General features: G+C 34.3%; 1 protein-coding gene across 2 annotated transcripts in view; it reads right to left on the reverse strand.

Moving 5' to 3' along the window:
* ASG3 (SNF2 domain-containing protein / helicase domain-containing protein) overlaps positions 1–20,621 on the reverse strand; it is a 251,288-nt gene that overhangs the window by 144,357 nt on the left and 86,310 nt on the right. For both annotated transcript variants that reach the window (XM_089786804.1, XM_089786805.1), the window contains exons 6-7: positions 19,217–19,352; positions 18,960–19,077 (exon numbers count right to left, since the gene is read on the reverse strand). In XM_089786804.1, the coding sequence (XP_089642930.1) occupies positions 18,960–19,077; positions 19,217–19,352 (254 nt within the window). The remainder of the gene's footprint in view (positions 1–18,959; positions 19,078–19,216; positions 19,353–20,621) is intronic.

Raw genomic sequence — 20,621 nt, forward strand, 5'->3', positions numbered from 1 at the left:
TTGATATTTTACATGAATTTTTTTTATTGCAGCAGCCCTTTGCTTTCATTTTCCGCAATAGGTAAAAAGGATGAATGTTGGAAATATAACGAAGAGTTTCCTGGAAGAACCAAATATCAAACAAAATGTATGTTTTGTAAAGAAAAAATAACTTTTGGAGGTATTTATAAATTGAAATACCACATGGTTGCTATACCTGGACACGATGTTACAATTTGCACTCAACAAACTGCTGAGGCAAAATGCAATTGTTTAGTGGCATTAGAAAAAACTGAACAAGACAAAGCGAATAGGAAAATGCAACTTGAAGGGTTAAGGGATATTGGCTTCCATGTTCCCGCATCCACAACCGCATCTACATCTACATCTGCATCAGCTTCCGCATTCGTACGTTGTGTTGGAGAGGGTTCTTCTAGGCCTCCTTTTCATCCTAGTTCTATTGCTCATGCAAGTGCTAGTGCTAGTGCTAGTCGGTCTTATACTGAGACAGAGTCCAACACCAACCTATTGCGGCCTAGAGTGCAAAAAAAATAATGGATAGTTACTTTGTGCCCCACACTACTCCTGGTTCCCAACCCACGCTTGAGGGCATGGGTTTGAACAAGGAGATTCATGATGCTGCCAAAAAAGAGATATGCAAATTTTGGTACTTTTGCAACATTCCATTTGTTGCAGCCAGGTAACTAATTCTTTTTTCTTTGTTTTCTTTGAAGTTAAAATTAAAAGTAAAAGTAAAACTTTAATTATATCTACTTGTTTTATGATTTGAGTCTTTGACATCTAAATTTTTTCGTTGTGACAAGGCTCTTTATTGGCAGAACCAGAACATGATAGATGCAGTTGCTATTTCTGGTCCGAGGTTTAAAGCCCCAACTAAGGCTAAGTTGAGCGGATACCTCTTGGATGAGATGGTAGAGGACATAAGGGTTGAGCTCGAGGAGAACCGAAAGGAGTGGATTGCAAAGGGTTGCACCATCATAATTGATGGTTGGTCCGATAGGAGGAATAGAACACTCCTCAATTTTCTTATATCTTGTGGAGGTGATTGATCATTCTACTTTCCTACTTACATAACTGTAAATTTTGATTTGTTGAATGCTAATTTGTTGATGATCCATTTAACATTATAATTTGTTGTTTTGTTACATGTAGGATATACCATGTTCATCAAATCCATTGATGCTTCCGCTCATGTAAAAAATGCCACATACTTATGTGAGGCTATTGAGGAAGTCATAGCAGAGGTGGGGGAACAAAATGTGATTCAGGTGGTGACAGATAATGCAGCAAGTTATGTTGCTGCAAGTAAACTTTTAACTTTCTAAGTTTTGAAAATAAATTTATTTGAATTTTGAACTTTTTCTAATTCTAAGTTTCCTAAGTTCTAACATGTTTGAAATTTGAATTTCTAATTAGCTTAAAATTGTTGTAGGTAAACTTTTGATGGAGAGGCACCCCACCATATTTTGGTCCCTTTGTGCGGCACACTGCATTGACCTCATGTTGGAAGAAATTGGCAAACTTGAGTTTGTCAAGCCATGTGTGGAAATGGCAAAAAACATATGCAAGTTCATTTATAATCATTCATTTGTCCTTAGCACAATGAGGAAGTACACAGGAGGCAAGGAGTTAGCTCGCCCAGGTATCACAAGGTTTGCCTCAAATTTCATCACCCTACAGTCCTTGTTGACATCGAGGGATGATTTGAGGAGCATGTTTGTTGGGCGGGAGTGGATTTCATCTTCCTATGCTACAACCACTGCAGGGATAGATGTGGTGGATTGCATATTTGATGAAGATGGTTTTTGGAAACCCGCTAGAGAAATCCTTAAGGTAAATTTATTGCAATTTAACATTTAGTATTTTACAGTTTACTATGCTAATTGTTTAATGATTTACTTTTACATTTAAGTTATATTATTTTATATTTAAGTTTTGACTCAAATTTTTGTTTTACTTTATATGTAGGTCACTGAGCCCCTTGTATCTCTCCTACGAACTACTAATGGGGAGAAGCCCTCTATGGGCTACATATATGAGGGCATGGATAGGGCCAAGGAGGCCATTATAGCCCAGTATGCAGGAGTGCAGGAGAAGTATGCCCCTATTTGGGACATCATATTGATAGGAGATGGCAGAATCAGCTCCACCGACCCATCCATGCAGCAGCTTACTATTTGAATCCGGCATTTTGTTTCCGTCCTGAGTTCAAGGCGGATGCGGAGGTTCTCACTGGCTTATACACAGTGATCCAGAGGTTGAGTGGTGATGAAGATAGCGCTGCTGCAATTGTTGAGCTAGAAAAGTTCAACAATAAAAAGGGGCCACTTTTCTTTGGCAAGATGGCCATAAATGCTCAGAAAACACTACAGCCAGGTAAAAATTAAATAATATATTCAATGTTCATGAACCTAGATTCTAAACTTAAAGTTGATTATATAATGCATTAATTTTAGAGTTGCAATTTGTAAATGAGACTAATTTGTTTTTCCTTATTTTAGATAGATGGTGGCAAATGTTTGGGGCCTCAACCCCAAAACTTCAAAAAATTGCCATTTGTATTCTGAGTCAGCCAAGCAGCGCTTCTGGATGTGAGCGTAGTTGGTCCATGTTCGAGCACATCCCCTCGAAGAGGAGAAATAGGTTGACAGTGCAGAGGTTGAATGATCTTGTCTTCGTTCATTACAACCTTTGTCTTAGGATCAGACAAATTTTGAGCACTGACTCCTCTCCGATCTTCTGGAGGAGATCGATCTAGAATTAGAGTGGATCACAGAGGTTGTGGAACCAATCTTCACTGAGGAAGACCACGCGTGGGTTAACCAGGTGGATATAAAGGTTGAGGTTGTGGCCATGGCAGAGGAGGCAGCTAGAGCACGTTCAGGCATTGGTAGACGCACACGCGCACGTACAGACACAGGCCCTAGCAACGTTGCTCGTGAGCCCATTGCCCATGTGGGGGATATGGCTCGGCGGTCCTCTAGAACCTACCTTAGACGCCTTTCTAGTAGGCAGACTGGATACTCAGAGGCTAGGGTTGAGGCTACAGCAGAGCTAGAGGATGATGATAAGGATGATGATGAGGCTTGAGCTGGAGCCTTGTTTTTATATTTTGTTTACAGATATTGATAGTGATACTGAATCACTGATAGACATACGTTTCAAACTTTCATGGATCTTCATCTTAGATTCTTACATACATTTATGATTTGATGTCTTATGGATCTTCATCTTACATACATTCTATGATTTGAATCATTATGATCATTTGATTTTTATTTACTTCAACTAGCCTACAATTTACATTTTAGTACATAACATAGTTACGTATGTGATGGATTTTATATTCCACGTTTATGTATGTTAAGTTTTAACTTCTATTTGATGATGTTATAGTGTGTTTAAGTTATATTCAATAAAGGGTGCATGAAATAAGTCTTAAATTGTTAAAATCTCTACATTTTAAGGGGTTTTCAAATTTGCCGATTCATCGCCGATTCACGATTCGATTCAGCCGTGCCGATTCCGATACGATTCCGATTCTCATAACTTTGCTTTACACTAATGGGGGCCCCACCTTTCCTGATGCCTTTACTACTTATTTGAATGGTTTGTACAGCTAAGATTACTTTTCAATGCCTATTCACTTTTGAAATGTCTGACGTGGAATGTTTGAACCCATTGCCGTGATGCTGACATGGACTATGAACGACTTCTGCACCCAACAATAGATAATGTATTTAGCTTGCTTGGTAATGACAATTTATTCTTTGTTTTTAGTTTGAATTTCTCTTTTAACTGTATTTATTATCCACCTACTAACTCCCATATGGCTTCTCCTTGCATTCCAAAAACAGAATTCTTTGTCCTGTGTTTTTGTTTAACGTGGATGTCCTAGTCCTTAAAGTGAATAACTATTTTATTAGGTCTCGTTCCATTCTTTTCCAAGAGGCATCTCTTGCTTCATTAGGTAAGAGTTGTAATGAATGTCTCAAATGTGTTTACTTGACTCAGACCTAAAATATGCTCGCAGACCGCACATTCCAAGGGATATATTGTGCTATTGGTGAAAATATGGCCTTCCAAGGTATGTGTTGCACAACCTCTCTTTCTACTAACATTCTCCAATTGTTTTGAACACCCATTAATCTCCAAATTTGAAAGCCATTTGTGTTGCTGCTATGTTTCTTGTTTAATGAAAGCTTTAAGCTATACCACATTGTCGATTCTAATGTCTTCTTCGTACTATTTGGACGTTCACATATTATAATGGTAGTTGCTAGAATCAATATCCTTTTACAATCATTCTTCCGCAATGCAAACATGCAATTTAAATATGTCAATGCTCGAGCTCTTTCTCTAAAATAGAATATGTCAACCACAAATTCAAACACGATACAAAGAAAGTTGTGAGCCCCCTCCAGATGCTTTGATTTGTTTTCGGAGAATCAATGAATAAATACGACAGGTTTATTTCAACACAACATGAATTACAATACTTCATGTCCACGACAATATCAATAACTTCCTTATCGAATAATTGCAGTGCCTTGTATAATATATGATTTAAAAAAAAAATCATCTGTAGATTGTGTCCACTCTTTAAAATTAGTCAAAGACTGCAACCATAACTCGATGTTTCTCAAATTGAAAGGTCATCCCCAAGTTCCAATAAATCTAAAGTTTGAAATTCTAAACCATGGCTCTAATACCATGTTAAGTAATGAGGATCGCTACAAAATGTAGTAGCACTTCGCGGTATGTACTTTCCAAATGGCAGCCATCTTTCTTATATTAGATGAAATATGGATAGACGTGTCCCTCCAGGGGACATGTCTATTCATTAGTATTTAATATAATAGTTTGTTATTTAATACACATATATAATATAATATATCTAATTATATGTATGTATGTATATATGTCTTTAGTGAGTTTTATCCAACTAAAACCAACATTAACAGCAGAAATCAGCACAGAAGAAACAGATGATAGCAGCTTGACATCTCCAGCTCCTCCAACAATGAGTTCCACAACCAACTCCTCTTCCACTCCACGGATGTCCTCTAGAAAGACAACTTTTTTCTTCTTTTTTATAATTAGTGATGGTAATGTGATGAAAGTTGGTTCTCGGATCTTTGTGGGAACCGATGATTGGAATGCTCAACTAGCTGTCAGGTACTTTATAAATGTAATTTGGCACCAAGAATATGGTACTGATGACATGACAATAAATGGAATAAAGCTTATCATTCTGCCAATATAATGTGTATGATTACTATTCTGAATTATTATGTTCCTTATTCTACTCTATGACTATTCTTGTTTACTCTATGTGAAAGAAAATAATCATAACACCTAGGGAGTAAATAGGTGACTATAATTGTCCCACCTCTTTGTAGGAATTATTATTCAATAGGCTTGAGATCCTTGATACAGCTCGTATGTGAGGGATAATAAGCTTCCCCTGTCTGAGACAAAACTAGAAACATAAGCAACACTCCGAATAAATACTAGAGATGTGACCTTTCTCATAGTGGCTTTATCGCTCTTAACAACTGTGGTGAATTCTAGTGCTATCTAATCATCATAGCCTTCAAGCTCCTACAAAAGACACATCATCGATGCTGATAAAAATGGTAGTGACAACCATGGCAAAGAAGGCTTATAATTACAACAGCTGAGGATAGGCATTGGATGATAGTCGAATGATGGAAGGGATCAAGTAACAATGGCTACAAAAATAAATCAAAGATATGGAAAATCACCCAAAGTTATCTAAAAACATAAAAAATAATCATGATGTGACCGTCCTTCCCGACAACTAAAAGGGAAAAGGAATTTGCGGCTTTGCCAAATTAATAATCAAATTAAATAAAAAGTCGACATGTACAAAATAAAAAAACCTAATGTTACCATTAAATCCGAACGAAAAATTAAGGTGGAGAAGAATAGTAGCCCCAATTGAGTTGGACAAGAATAGTAGCCAAACAATCACAAATGCCTTCGTGGTACATCAAGCACAAGGAGTAGGTGTCATGACCCCTCCTAAAGAAAATCCTATAATTATTGGATAAAATATAATAATAATTCATATGCTATTCCTAAAGAAATAATATTACTAAACTATAAATATTTATGATCTATTTATTTTACTTAATTATTTATATTATTTATATGAATATAATGAAATTATTATTCATAATAATAATATCAATATAAAGAGTGAATAAACGTTATAATTACAATGTAAATCAATAAAACAATAATATATCTAATTATTATCACATTTAAATACTATTTAATGAATTGATTATTGAATTTAATATAATATTGTATCTATTAATCAATATGATACAATAGTGATAATAAAGTATGAGTATATAAATATAAAAGTAATAGTCTAACAGATGAGATTACATATAGATATTTAAATATAAATAAACTAAACTAAACTATATATAACTCTCTAACTAATACGATAGACTATGTATCATTAAACCAATCTTATATGGGACACATTGATTCAAGTCAATGTACCCGTGGATATAAAGGCAAACAAGATACACGAAACAATATATACGGAATCACAATCCACAGCAGCGAAGAGATAATATACACAGAGAAGCTCACGGATGACACATCAGGGATAGGCGTCGATAACTCATGCGAACGAAGGGAAGACATGAGTACCCAAATTCCATCAAAGCACTAACGCATACATACTAAGAAATCCGAATTTGACATCTTGCTGACAAGGATTGGTACATGAAAGAAATGACTTTATAAAAACCTTTCCTTCTAATCGTTAGGGAAATTGGAGTGTAGAGATCGTATGATTTTATTAGACGTGGACGAGGTAGGTAGGTTCCATTCAAGCGCAGGAATACATATTGCATGTGAAAGACGTCGTTGCTAAGGTACGAACCTCTATGCAAACCACACATTGGGCGACACAAGGAGAGGTGGCAGATAAGCACACGTCCAGAATAAAGAGCAGGAGGTTATTAAAGAAGTTAAAATATAATATTAGGAGTCTAACGTTACAAGCGAAGACTTTGGAAGAAGACGTTAGTTTAGGCTCCAACGTACACCGAGCAGTGATCAAGGCTTGTGGGTACTGAGCCCATTAAAGGTAACGATATAGTTTTAAGTTTCATTTTATATATTTCTACAACAATATGCACCATGGATCATTTATATATATATATATATATATATATATATATATTAAAGTGGTCATGTTAAATAAAGAATATTTAAAGATGGTATTCAATAAGTATGAGACTCAACGAATTAATATTATTATTTATTTAGGAATTAAGGTATTATAGTGATATGTTTCTAATTGGATCTAATTAGTTAATTAAAACTCTATAGTGTCAGTATAGGAGTTACGTTCCTCGTATGAATGGCTTTAGTGCCAGTGCGAGAGATAAGTAATCCTATAGGAAGGGCTAGATGACAAATAATTAGAATAGTAAAATATATTTATATATACGTATTAATGTCCTAATTAGTGGGGACATTACAATATTCTTTCAGCCTTTCATACCCTATGACATGAATAGTGGATGATTGTGTCATGATTGTGACATGGTGACAGTAAACATTTGATTACTGCAAATCGATTATCACTGCTGTTCATAGATAAAGCTAACTAGCCATGCCTTGTTTGATAAAGGACGGTCATATTAGTGATGCATTATAGATGAAGAGCATTAGGGACTAAAGACTAGCAAATAACAAGTAGTTTAAATACAATCTGAGATTGCAATTACAGTGTTTAAAGAAGATAATAAGGAATATATATATATATATATATATATATATATATATATATATATATATATATATATATATATATATATATATATATATATATATATATATATATATATATATATATATATGAAAAGATATAAAAACATGGATATTAATATACCCAAGGTTATTATGAAATATAGTAGAATATATATATGAACAAGTAAGAGATAGACGTTTTGATCTATTGAATATTGAAGATACCTAAAGGATATTATCAAATCTATAGAAATATGAAGATTAGATGAATATTAAATTAAGTGGATACATGTATTATATATATATAAAGATCGACATATGCTATAAGCTATTATGTATATAATATATGATGATATATACATCAGAAAAAGATATAAATATATGACATACAAACAAATATTGCAACAAAGGAATACAGGTATATTGTATTAAGACATATTCTTAAGATTAGATAACATTAAGAATGCATTGCAGTTATAGTACAGAGAGTCTATCTTTCGTCCAAAATTACGTAATCTTAGATAGGGAGTTGGTGGAGGGAAAGGCGGAGTAATTTCGAGCACTTGACGGATATCCTCCAAGGAACTGCTTGGAGCTTGTTTCACGCGCCCTTTGCACTGTCATTCTACCATCAAGATGATCATAACAAGGAGAGGGGAAGTCGTCTGTGTACTATAATAAGGAACTTTCCAAATGAACTCAATAAATTAAAAACTCATCTTCTCAAGCACTTTAATAATGATGATGATTATAGGTTGCTAATTATTGGATGATTCCCTAACCTATGCTCAAAATTTTGGACTTTAGGTCAAAGGGGTAAAAAGGGGTCATCACAGTAGGCCTCATGGGAAAGACAGAAAGTGGAAAGTGTCATCATCATTGAGGATGGCAAAGAGTGTTGACATAGTTGGCCAAATAGGAGAGACGTAACATTGCATGTAGTACGAGCTATATTAAGATGTGAAAAAAGTAGGTGGAACCCTCCATGTGCAACTATATCAATAATTGTGGTCTCCCTAGGCAAAGGGCCAAGGTCCTGCCCTTGGGCTTAGAGGTCTTTGTGGTCAACTCTAATATGACATGTCACATAGAAATAATGTTCTCTAAAAACCGTGAATATAATATCAAATCTCTAAGCTTAATAAGTAGCAATGGTCAATAAAATTTCTAAATCTGATCATCATAACTATGTTTAAAAGATTTGAATAGGAAGACTAGGTAGGGACAATATTGTGGTATTAGAGCATAATTGAGTCATCTTGCAGGGTAAAAGATAGAAAGGAGTCATTCTAATTAATGAAAAGAAATCTAAACATGCCTATATGCTTGAGAAAATATTGATTAGACTGTATAAAAGAAAAAATTATAAATTGTTGCAATTACATTTTTCAAACTGTTTGAATGTGTGTATGTCTTACCTCTTAATCAGAATAAATAAAGTTGGAAAATTGCAATTTATCAGTTCTCCCAAGCTAAGGAGGCTACCCCAAGAGAGGAACTATCATGGTGGAATGTTCTTACCTCTTGTCTGTTGGGAGGTGAGTTGTCATAAAAGGACATTGTACTCTTAGGCTTAGTTGGGTTGTATGGTGCTCCTTTTTTGGGTCTGTCATGATTCACATGTATTTAATCAATCATACTGTATATAAGTATAATAATTCCAATTTCCTAATCATATTATTATTTCATTTATGGATGCATGGTATAGATGTTATCCAAGTTGCATAGACACCGGCTATGGACTCCTCAAAATTTACATGTCCAAGTCTGCATGTTGAAGGCTTACAGGACGTTGACCCTTACCTTACCTTGGGACAAAGATCTATTGCTTGGAATTTACGCAAGTCCATCCTTGGAAACACTACAGTCTTCCCTTCTTAACCAATTAGTGGTAGGATTGAAATGTAGATATATATATTTCTGATTTTGCTACTATAGTTGATATTACAATCTTATTATAGTAGATAAGATTAATACTACAATAGTTATACTTACCAATATATGATCAATGTTCACATATATAAATATGTATATCATATAGATATAATATATCTTAGAATCATATAAGATTCTTTATTTCCTCTGCCTTCTTTTGAAGAAAACTCGTTGTATTTATATTTTCCTTTCTAATCATAATCTGTTAAAAAAGTGACAGTCACTCATAATTACAATCCATGAGAAAAGTCATAAGCCTTTATAATTAGAGCCCTTTAGAAAGATCACATCCTTTCATCATTGTTGTCTTTTCAAAAAAAAATTCACTTCCTTATTTTTTTCACATTCATTTCCTCTTCTATTAATCCTTATTTAACCACTCATAATTACAATCCATGAGAAAAGTCATAAGCCTTTATAATTAGAGCCCTTCAGAAAAATCACATCCTTTCATCATTGTTGTCTTTTCAAAAAAAAATTCACTTCCTTATTTTCTTCACATTCATTTCCTCTTCTATGAATCCTTATTTAACTCCTCTCTTTTTTCCGTTCTTCTACCTTTTCTTTTGAAATGAACTCTCCTCTCCTTTATATCTTATTTTGAAGGAGTGGTGTCTCTTTATCACATATCTTTTGACTTTGCATTCGACTTAGTTAACTTATATTAATTTATATTATATAATTCATTTACTTTTTATTTTCTACAATATTATCTCTTGTAGTTAATGTTAATTATTTATTCATCCATTGTGATTTTATTATTATTTAAACTAATTGTTTATTTATAGATCTTATTTTACTGATAATAGATTATATTATTATTTATTTTTATATATTATAATAATATTTCTTGTTTATATTAATACTAATTGTAATAAATTATTATTAAAGTTGTATCCTAAAATGGAGACATGACAGGTTGAGCAATTTGCAACCACTGTCTCAAGGCACACCTACAAAGCTAAACCTCGATTAGTTGTGAAGGACATATTTATCAATCTCGTCTGCAATCAGAAAATAGTATCACAATGAATGTATTATGTGTATGCTCTACATTTTCGTGCATTAATGTGTATTTGTCGTGTATACTGTGTCTTCACATATTCATATATTTCATATTTTCTAACCAGTGTTCCATGTGCAATTCTATAGTTAGTCTAGAATAGTAAGAATACCTACAGTGGACTCAAAAAAATGAATTTATTGATTAATATCTGGGTTGTTCAACTACTCACAGTGAAGAATTTGTATAAAATGAAAATTGCTTGAGGATGAGCAATTTTGGGGAGGGTACGACTGTGACGTTCCTGTGCTGATATGTAATTTAATACTAAAATCATTGGATTTTTAATCACAAAAGAAAAATTCAATAAGTAACTAACATTTATCTAAAGATAAATGAAATAGTGCAATTGTAACATGAGCACAAAATAAATAAAAATTGTTTAAAATATAATAGATGAATAAATAGTGAATAATAACATCATAATAATTAATAATAAGCAATAGATATTACTTATGTAAATGATTATGGAAAACTATCTAGCTGTTGACCAACCATAGCTGTGATTTGAATTTAAAATAATCACATAGAAAATGCTGAAAGGTGGTGGCCAAGATAATGATATAGGAAAAAGAAAATATTAATGAATTGAAGTAAAATAATATTGATTATGTTTAGAGAAGAGATTTCGTAAGCGAATAGGACAGAAAATAGGACATCGATCTTTGAGAATCAGTTGCCATATAGATGCAACTAAAGGATGAAGCATGTATTGATGGCTTCACTAACAACTATGATCAAACTCATCCCATCAATACTAATTGCCAAATCAGCGATGTGGGTCTATCCAATCAATAAGGGAAAAACGATGATGAGTATCAAATGAATTCTAAACAAAAAGGTAGTCAATATGATTATGGGGAGAATTAGAGACCTTCAACAAGCAAGTCCATTGTGAGATGACCCTTGCTAATTAAATCATCATTAACACTGATATTACACTATAGAATTTTGTCAAGTACTTGGCAAGAAATCAAATCTGTGCTATTGTGGATAAAATACTAACTTAGTTCAAATACAGATTGAAATGTATATTTACATTCATGGCAGATACGTACAATAAGCAATTTGTAACCAAAATAGCTTCTTCAGTTATCAATGTATGAAACTATTAACTCTTAAGCAATTTGACATCTTTAAGCAAAATATATCAAAAACGTTGAAACCTGGATGACCATGAATCGCCAAATGTTTGCTGGAGTTGGTGACAAATCTCAGATCCTTGTAATGCCCAGTAATGGAGACTGTATCGATACTGCTGCTGAATTGGACAGAATTTCTTGCATCAACAGTCGAATTTCATAATGTGTTGTACTCGCCGATGGATATGCCAATACTGGAGTGGGTGGCCAAATCTCTGGAAATGTGCAGTATGCTGCCCGTGTACAATGTCGACTGGAACAAACTTGAAGCTAGTGAGTCTCTACCCCTGCAATCTTGCCCCTAGATGTCTGCCGAAACTGACCCAGACTGAGTTGGAAAGAGCCCTGGAGTGGTTGCCGGCTTGTTCAAGTAAATCGCCCAGCCTGTGATGCAAATCATGTTGCCCGAAATTTCACATTTAAATCTCTGCAAAGAAATTGATATAGACACCCGCAAATTTTAAAACTTTAGCATTCAGTCCTGCGATATTTTCTAGGCTCCAAAACAAGTGACAAAAATGCCCTGGGAAGGGACGCCTGAACCAAAGAACTCGAACTTGCTTGTTTGGGATATAAATGCTGCTTGTAATCACCCTTCCATTAGCAAAAATCAAACCCTCTGATTTGAGATGTAAATCTAAACTCTTAACTGATGCCAAACAATATCCTTCCAGTTTTCTTTCGAATTTCTCCAGTTCTGCAATAATTTGTGTAGATGGCAATTAATTCCACTTCAGCCAGTCAATGATGCAAGAACCTCAAAATTGGCCTTAGGCCACAGATTTCTGCCCTGACGAAGTGACTGTAATATCACCTCCAGTTTGCAATAATTCAGGTGATATTCCACACCCTCAAAATTGCTTATCAATGGGAGTTTTCGTTCCCAAAGATAATTTGAGAATTTGCAGACCGAATGACTACAAATTGCTCCAACAAAAATAGAAGTTGAATCCATAAAACCACTTGATCAAATGGGTGCCTCCCGCCCTCTATTTATTCACCTTTTTTAAGAAGTCACTAGGAGCTTCTAGAAACATCTTTATAAAATCTTATTATAATGCACTTTATTATTAAATAACTTTATAAAATTAAATAAATAACTTTATAAAATTAAAAGTGCAATCTCAATTCAAAATTAGAACATGTAGGCCCCCACTTACTGGATGTGGGCTCAATTATAACTCTCCGAGAGCAATATGCAATCATCTGGCAACAGGATGACTCTCTCTCCAAAAATCATTTGCCTACGAGAGTCAATGATAGGCAAATCTACTGTAGGAATCATGTCACTAGAAAGGGGACATGACACATTGTAAGATATTTAACATTTCATATTAACAAATTAAATAAATAAATAAGTTAGTAGCAATGGTTATTATCAAAAGAGACGACCCTTTTAGAGGAGGCACTACAAACGAGACATGTCCCTTCAATATTAATAGGATATAAGTAATCGTTGAATTCTGATACAGCCGGGAGGATAGAGGGCATGATACATAGATGAGGGTAAAGAAGAATCATAGTTTACAAATATATTCGATATTGGCTTTGGTAAAAGGAGAAAAGATTAAAAGAGTCTGATATGTAAGAGTTCTATTGAAGAAATGACAACTTATAACTCAGCGTCCTTAATTATATTATCTAGTCACTATTTGGAGGTTGACAATTATAAATTTGAGGAAGTGTGAATTAAGATACAATAACTTCCAACTAGTATGAACGGATGAGTTTAAGTATACAAGATGATATTATATGCTATTAACTATTAAGTTGGTAACAAGGAACTCACCTCTTATGAAGAGACACAATGAAGAATATATAAGAAATGATGAGAGACATTAAATGGGGAATATAATGGAGAATGAATAGGAATAAGAGATTACAAATATAACGAATACTAGGTTGTAACCATAATATGAAAATAGACAAGGCTAGAGTGTATTTGAGTTAGTTACACATCGATGGGAAGTAAATTATATTGACTATTAAGGATTAAAAGATATCATATTATTGAGTATTTTATATATATATATGTATATTTATATTCATAAAAGTAAGGTCGGTATATACGTATGTATATTTATATTCATAAAAGTAAGGTCGGAATAATTTTATATATATATAAGTATGATTCAGAATTTTTTATATTATATAACATATATGTGTGTTTGTATTATATACATCACATTCAAGTAAATAATCTGGAATAAATATATGTATACATAATTTGTTTTGTTTCAGTATTAACCATGAATTAGAAAGATATATATGTTAATATATGTAGACAATGATATATGCATTCACCTCATCATAATTGAAGGGAGGAAGGGTAGGTAAGAGGGTATAGGGCTGACCTCTAAGTAAAGCCAAGAGGAATGCACTTGGGCTTAGTTTTATCGAGCCAACGGACCTCGCTACAGAGGGTATAGAGCTGATCTCTAAGTGAAGCCAAGAGTAATGTACTTGGGTTTATAGATTTATTGAGCCAAAGGACCCCGCTGCAAAGGGTATAGAGCTGATCTCTAAGTGAAGGCTAGAGAAATGCATTCCACTCTTGGGCTTAGATTTATCGAGCCAAAGTACCCCACTACAACTTTCTAACATTCCTTAAGAGGAAGGCATGGTTAGCGAAGGCAAATGCCCATTAAAGCTATCCCGGGAGAAGACTGTGGACAAAGGCCCAATGTTCTGCCCTTGGGCTTAGTGGTCTCCTTGGCTAACACTAAGATGACATGTCCCATACAAATAATTTTTTCTACAAACCATCAATATGATATCAAATTTCTAAGCTTAATAAAGTACCAATGGTCAATATCAATTCTAAATCTGATCATCATAACTATGTCTAAATGATTTAAATAGGCAGACTAGGTAGGGACATTACAATAATCCAAAAAAATAGAAAGTACCTTAAAACTTGTAATCTCTAAGCTTAATAAAGTAACAATGGTCAATACCATTTCTAAATTTGATCATCATAACTATGTCTACAGGATTTGAATAGGCAGACTAGGTAGGACATTACAATTATCCAACAAAATGGAAAATGCCCTAAAAATTGTTAGTCGCCAAAGCAAAGAATAGTGAAGAATCACTGGGATCGTCATAAGATGGTAACAAGTAGTGTCATCACCAAGATGTCCACACAGATTGCACAAACCACTATGTGGTGTGTTGATAGGGTGCAACAATGAGCCAAAAATATAAGTGTAGCAGGAGCGCAAATGAGTTGAAAGGGTAAGAACAATCGTAGACCAAGTGGTTGCAATCTCCTAAAAAATGCAAGAAAAGATGCACTGCATGGCACATTGTAATCCGAGTGACAGTAAGAATCACTATAGAAAAGCAAAGAGAACCTTAGAAGTACAATCACACATGATAGCCACACATGCTAAGGAGCCAAGCATTTAGGTGACTAGGAGTTCATCCTATGGATGAAGTAATCACTTAATGTGGTAGCTGTAAAATCTTGAGTGGATGGTTTCAGACACATTGGCAAGAACTCAAAAATAAAGTTAAAACCACAAAAGAAGTGGCCACAAAGAGAAAATCTAGAGTCCCTGTCTAAAAAGGAATCTCACAAGCACCTCAGGAAGAATTGGTGATAATGCATTTTTTTAATAACCTTAGGCCAAAATAGCGCATTTGAGATGTATTATAGCATGTGCTAATAAAATAGTGCTTATTACGCAAAATAACGCCTAATTAATAATCAAATAACACTTAAGCCAATTTTTTTCCTTTTTTTATGGCGTCATTGCCTAATTGAGTTGGTATGATGAAATTATGTTTGTCTGCATCGATTATGAGTCCATCTCTAATCTGTTATCAGTACTGATCTTGTCAATCTTTTGATTGTGTTTGAAAATCAAGTTTGTAATGTCAAGTAAAATCATGTTCTTGATATGGTTTGATCAATCTAATAGGTCGATAGGGTAGTTAAAGTGATTTTCCATCCTCATGATATATAGTTAGGAAAATGATAGGCTCATACTAAGCGAGTAACTGATTATGGGAGAACACTGAGATTGATGGTAGAATAATAACTTAGTTATCTCATTGATATATTTTGCATTGATTTGCAAAACAAGTTAGAGGTTATCAATTGTTTGTACATGGATTATATTTGTGCTCATTCGAGTTGATCAAAAGACTATAACCCCATGAGCATCAAGTGATAGCCAAATGTGAATTGGGAATATTTGTTAGACATGCCCCAATTCTAAGTGAACCAAGGACTACTCACTGCTATGGTTGAGCGTTGGCACTCAAACCACAACACCTTCCACCTATTCCTTAGAGAGATGATGATCATGCCAGAGGGCGTGTATCAAATTTTGTACATTCCAAAAGTGGGTGAGCTGGTTTTTAATGATTAGGTGTATGATGATGCGACATGCAGACATGTTTTGCTCAATTTTTGACCTAATACCGTCTAGCACTACCAGTTAATTCATTTTGGCATCTAGGTTTAATATACAATTAACACTGATAAACTCATTTTTGTTGGATCTTTGATTGAAACATTTTTTTTCAAATAAAGGGTGCCTAGCAAACACTCCATGAAGTGACATGACACTAGAAGTAAAATTGTCTTTGCAGATAGGTCATTTGTAAAACTTTGAATGATGGCCAATTACAATAAGGGTCATGCAGTCAAAATCCACAATGTGTAGCTTGATTGTGTCATTGTCATAAACAACCTTTATTTCGTAAGGGCCTAGCCATCTAGAGTGAAAGGTACTCTTGAAATATTGAAACCTGGAGTCATAAAACAATGCCCAATCTCCTAATTGAAACGAATGTTGTCGAATGAAATGATCATGCTATAAAACATGCAATTTTAAACCACTTCAGCATGGACGAGAGCTTGTTGCCAAAGTTCATCTAAAGAATGCAATTGCATAATTCATTCTTTTTGGGCATCAATTAGACCCATACCTAGTTACAAACAAATACAAAAGGTCTTCACTTCAAACTCAGTAGATAAAGTCGCCTTCTTGCCATAAACAAGGTCATAGGGTGTATGACCAGTGGTAGTCTTCCATGTCATCAAGTAGGCCCTTATTGCTTTAGGAAGCCAATCCACCAAACCTTTCTTATGGATCTCAACTGTCTTTTTATTAATGTTTTCAAGCTACTGTTGGTTACTTCTACTTGTTCATTGGCTTGAGGATAATATGGTGAAGATTTGTGGTGGCTCATTTTATATTCATGTACCAAAGTAGAAATATTTAAATAAGCTCTAATATGCAATAAGGTCTCTGGTTTGTGACAATTTTCACATGGAATACCAAACCTGGAGAAAATTTCAGAATATAGATAACCGGTAACTTTAGTATCCCTTTCATGTGTTCGTGCTACAACCTCCACCCATATAGTCACATAATCAGTACAAAGTTACAAACCAAGATATAATCTTGATTTCTGGATGGAGCATTATTTGACCCCACAAAATCTAAACCCCATTTTCAAAGGGTTCTATAGATAACTGTGGCTGTAATGACAATTCATCAGAATGTGTGAGCTGGCCCATGCATTGATACTTGTCACAATGCTGGTCATACCTCTTACAATCCTTGTGGATTGCCGGCCAATTGCATTCTATAGTAATAATTTTGTTAACAATCCTCTGAGTAGCAAAATGTCCTCCATAGGGTTCTGAATGACATTCTTAGCATATTAAAGACATCTTCTTCAGCTACACATCAACACCTGACAAATCCATCATAGTGTAAATGCAAATCCACAGTATAAGTGCAAGTTGATAAGATGATAATAAACTCACACCACAGCATAGCATAAATGCATGTATTAGGAGAGCATCACACAGAAAAGGATAACTATAAGCACATGGAGAGCAATCATTCTGTTGCCACAAACAACAATAGGCACAAAAGATCATGACAGCAAGTATAGGACATAAGGCTCTGCAACATACAGCAAAAGTCACGAAGAGTTGACACAGTGTTTTCGCCAGGCAGTAAAGCTCATTGGGTTCAAACCACAATCATGACTGTTACTTCCAGATATCAAGTAGCAGATTCATAGTGGTTTTCAGTTTTATAAAACAGTCACAACTGTAGAAGTGGAGTATTTCTCTAACATATTTTTAGTTTAGATCATTTAGCTTGAAGAGGGACATTAGCATATTACCCACTTGTATAGAACTTAAAAGTTGTTAATAATTTAATAGACAACTTCTACGTGTACTAGACCATAGATGCATACTTAACTAAGGTTGTCATGTAGCTATATTTATATGTGAACATAAGGTTATTTATTCAAGTTGAGTTTTACATGGAGTAATTGACTAAGCTTTTGGATATCTCTTTTTATTTACACCTTTATTTTGCAATTATTTAGGAGTGCAGACTATTTCTATTAAAGTGAACTGATTTTGTATTGCATAGCATTTTTTTTATGACACATGCCTCCCAATGTTATGATAAAAGCAATATTTCTAGTTATTCGTGAGAGAGATTTTGAAAAGGATGTATAGAGAAATATCATCATACATGATAATTCCCAAACAACCTCCTTTCGTAGAGTACAATTAATAATCTTTGCTGCCCAGTTCCAGCAACCAATACCCCTCCTTGAATCAGATATAAATTACAATTATTCCACCCAACTCTATCAACAGAATTTTTTAGGTACACCTTTCAGAACTCAGTTCACAATAGATAAAAAATTAAGGTTCCTCTATATAGACAAACTTAAACAGTTTCCCAGTTATTTTGAAAGAAATATGCAAAAAAAATTAATAACTGCTACTTGAAATCGGTGTCTTCCCTTGTGGAAAACTCAACCAGTGAAGATCAGCTAGCATTATTAATTTTTTACTAACGTGGCACCCTTTTCCATGCACTGCATTCTTACATAATCTGCTTTTTACATTCGAATATTTGAATAAAGAAGAAGTGCAAATTAAACAACAAAACTAAGTTTTTCCCAAAAGACAAAAAGCATAGAACTGTATTTCACTGCAACAGAGATAATATCATAATACATACAATATTTTGCAAAGACTGGTGCTGCGAACTCCCTGCACTCTTCATCAGTAGCTTAGGCAGCTCTTTACGCAATACAGACATATAGATCTTCTTCTGAAGTGGTACCAGAGGAGCCATTCTATACAAGCACAGTTCATGACAGTACTATAAAGAAACATTCATAGAAACAAATGAACAAAATTAAACCCTATCTGATTAAGGAAGAAACGAAGCATATTGTCAAGAGCTCAACTAGTGCAATGGGCTTGTAGACTAACACTGTGACCTCAGACAGCGGTGGCAATGTAAGAGTGCCATTCTGTACAAGGAAAGCTTTGGTACGGCGAAGCATAAATATTTGCACAACATATCTTAACAGATTAACCTGTTTGTCATCTCCAGATGTATTATCACCTGCAAAATGTATTAAATTAACAGATTAAAGATAGAAACATTTCTCCAACTTTCACATCTTAGAACGCGGACTATAACATTTCTAATGGCATATTTTGATGGTCAAGGGCAAGATAAATTTCAAAGCTCACTAACTAAATCAGTTCAAATATATTAATAGTATTGAAAGCTAGCCAAATCAACTAGAAAAAACTTACGGGTTGATTTTAGTGTACATGGAATGTCCCCATTTTTGCCAGCATCGGAGTTTAAGAGATTAGCATATTATTGTGATCCTCGCAGGCTAATTATTGTCAATAGAGGGTCTTCTACGGCAGTGGCTTCGCTTGGGAGGGTGATGTTTTTCTCCACAATTCAGTAAGCTACATGTTAGTCTTCGTTTGGCTCAGATTGGACTTCATTCGGGCTTAGTTTTGTGCACTTACTATTTGTGGTAAGTCGGGTGTCAATTGAAATGGATCCTTTCTATTTTTGGAAAGTGAAATTGGTCACATGGAGAAATAATAGGTGGGACTCCTATTTCAGAAGTCATATTTAAACGATGAGCATTTTGGGAGTTATTATATTTTTAGTGGCCAAATTATTATTAACTCATTAAATGGCTTATTATAAAGTTATAATTTAACTTTACAATTTCACTTAAGTTGAGGGTTGAGTCATCATAAGAAGGGGTCATTTATTTAATTAATTATATGCCTAAGCCAAGTATTAAATATTACTAAAAGAGTTGTTAGGAAGTTTCAAGAGTTGAGCTCTTTTGGAAACTTTTCGCAGTTTCCAAAGTTCAGTTCTTTTGGGAACATTTTCTCAACAAAGGATTATAAATATGAGCTCATTGTGAAAGAAAAGACATTCGAATATTTGATTATCTATTTGGCTTTGTTGTCTTTGTGATACTTCTAAGTTTGTGGATTTCTGTGCCCTTGCTGAAGTATAAGGGTTTCGGAGTTCTGAGCATTATTCTGGATTGCATTTGCAAATTGTACTGAGGTATACAATTTGCCAATTCTCCTTATTGTTCTTTACTATGTCTAAATGAGGAATTTATTCTGTGGTAATTATCTGATTTGAAGAGAGTTTGCTAGCTGAAGAATTACAAGGACCTGTGTTTTGCATCTGGAGTATTTGTTGTGCAAATTGTGAGGTTGTCATCCTTTGACCTGGCAGAGTTTGGGAATTCCATGAGCTGCTATCACTGTCCGGGCAGCAACAAACTACCTAGAAGGGTTGCGTTCACAGCAGGAGAGCCTGTGTTACCTCTTTATGGGT

The sequence above is a fragment of the Cupressus sempervirens genome, chromosome 6 (assembly GCF_028749045.1).
Source record: "Cupressus sempervirens isolate cs-2001-9-10 chromosome 6, ASM2874904v1, whole genome shotgun sequence".
In the NCBI taxonomy this organism is placed as follows: Eukaryota; Viridiplantae; Streptophyta; class Pinopsida; order Cupressales; family Cupressaceae; genus Cupressus; species Cupressus sempervirens.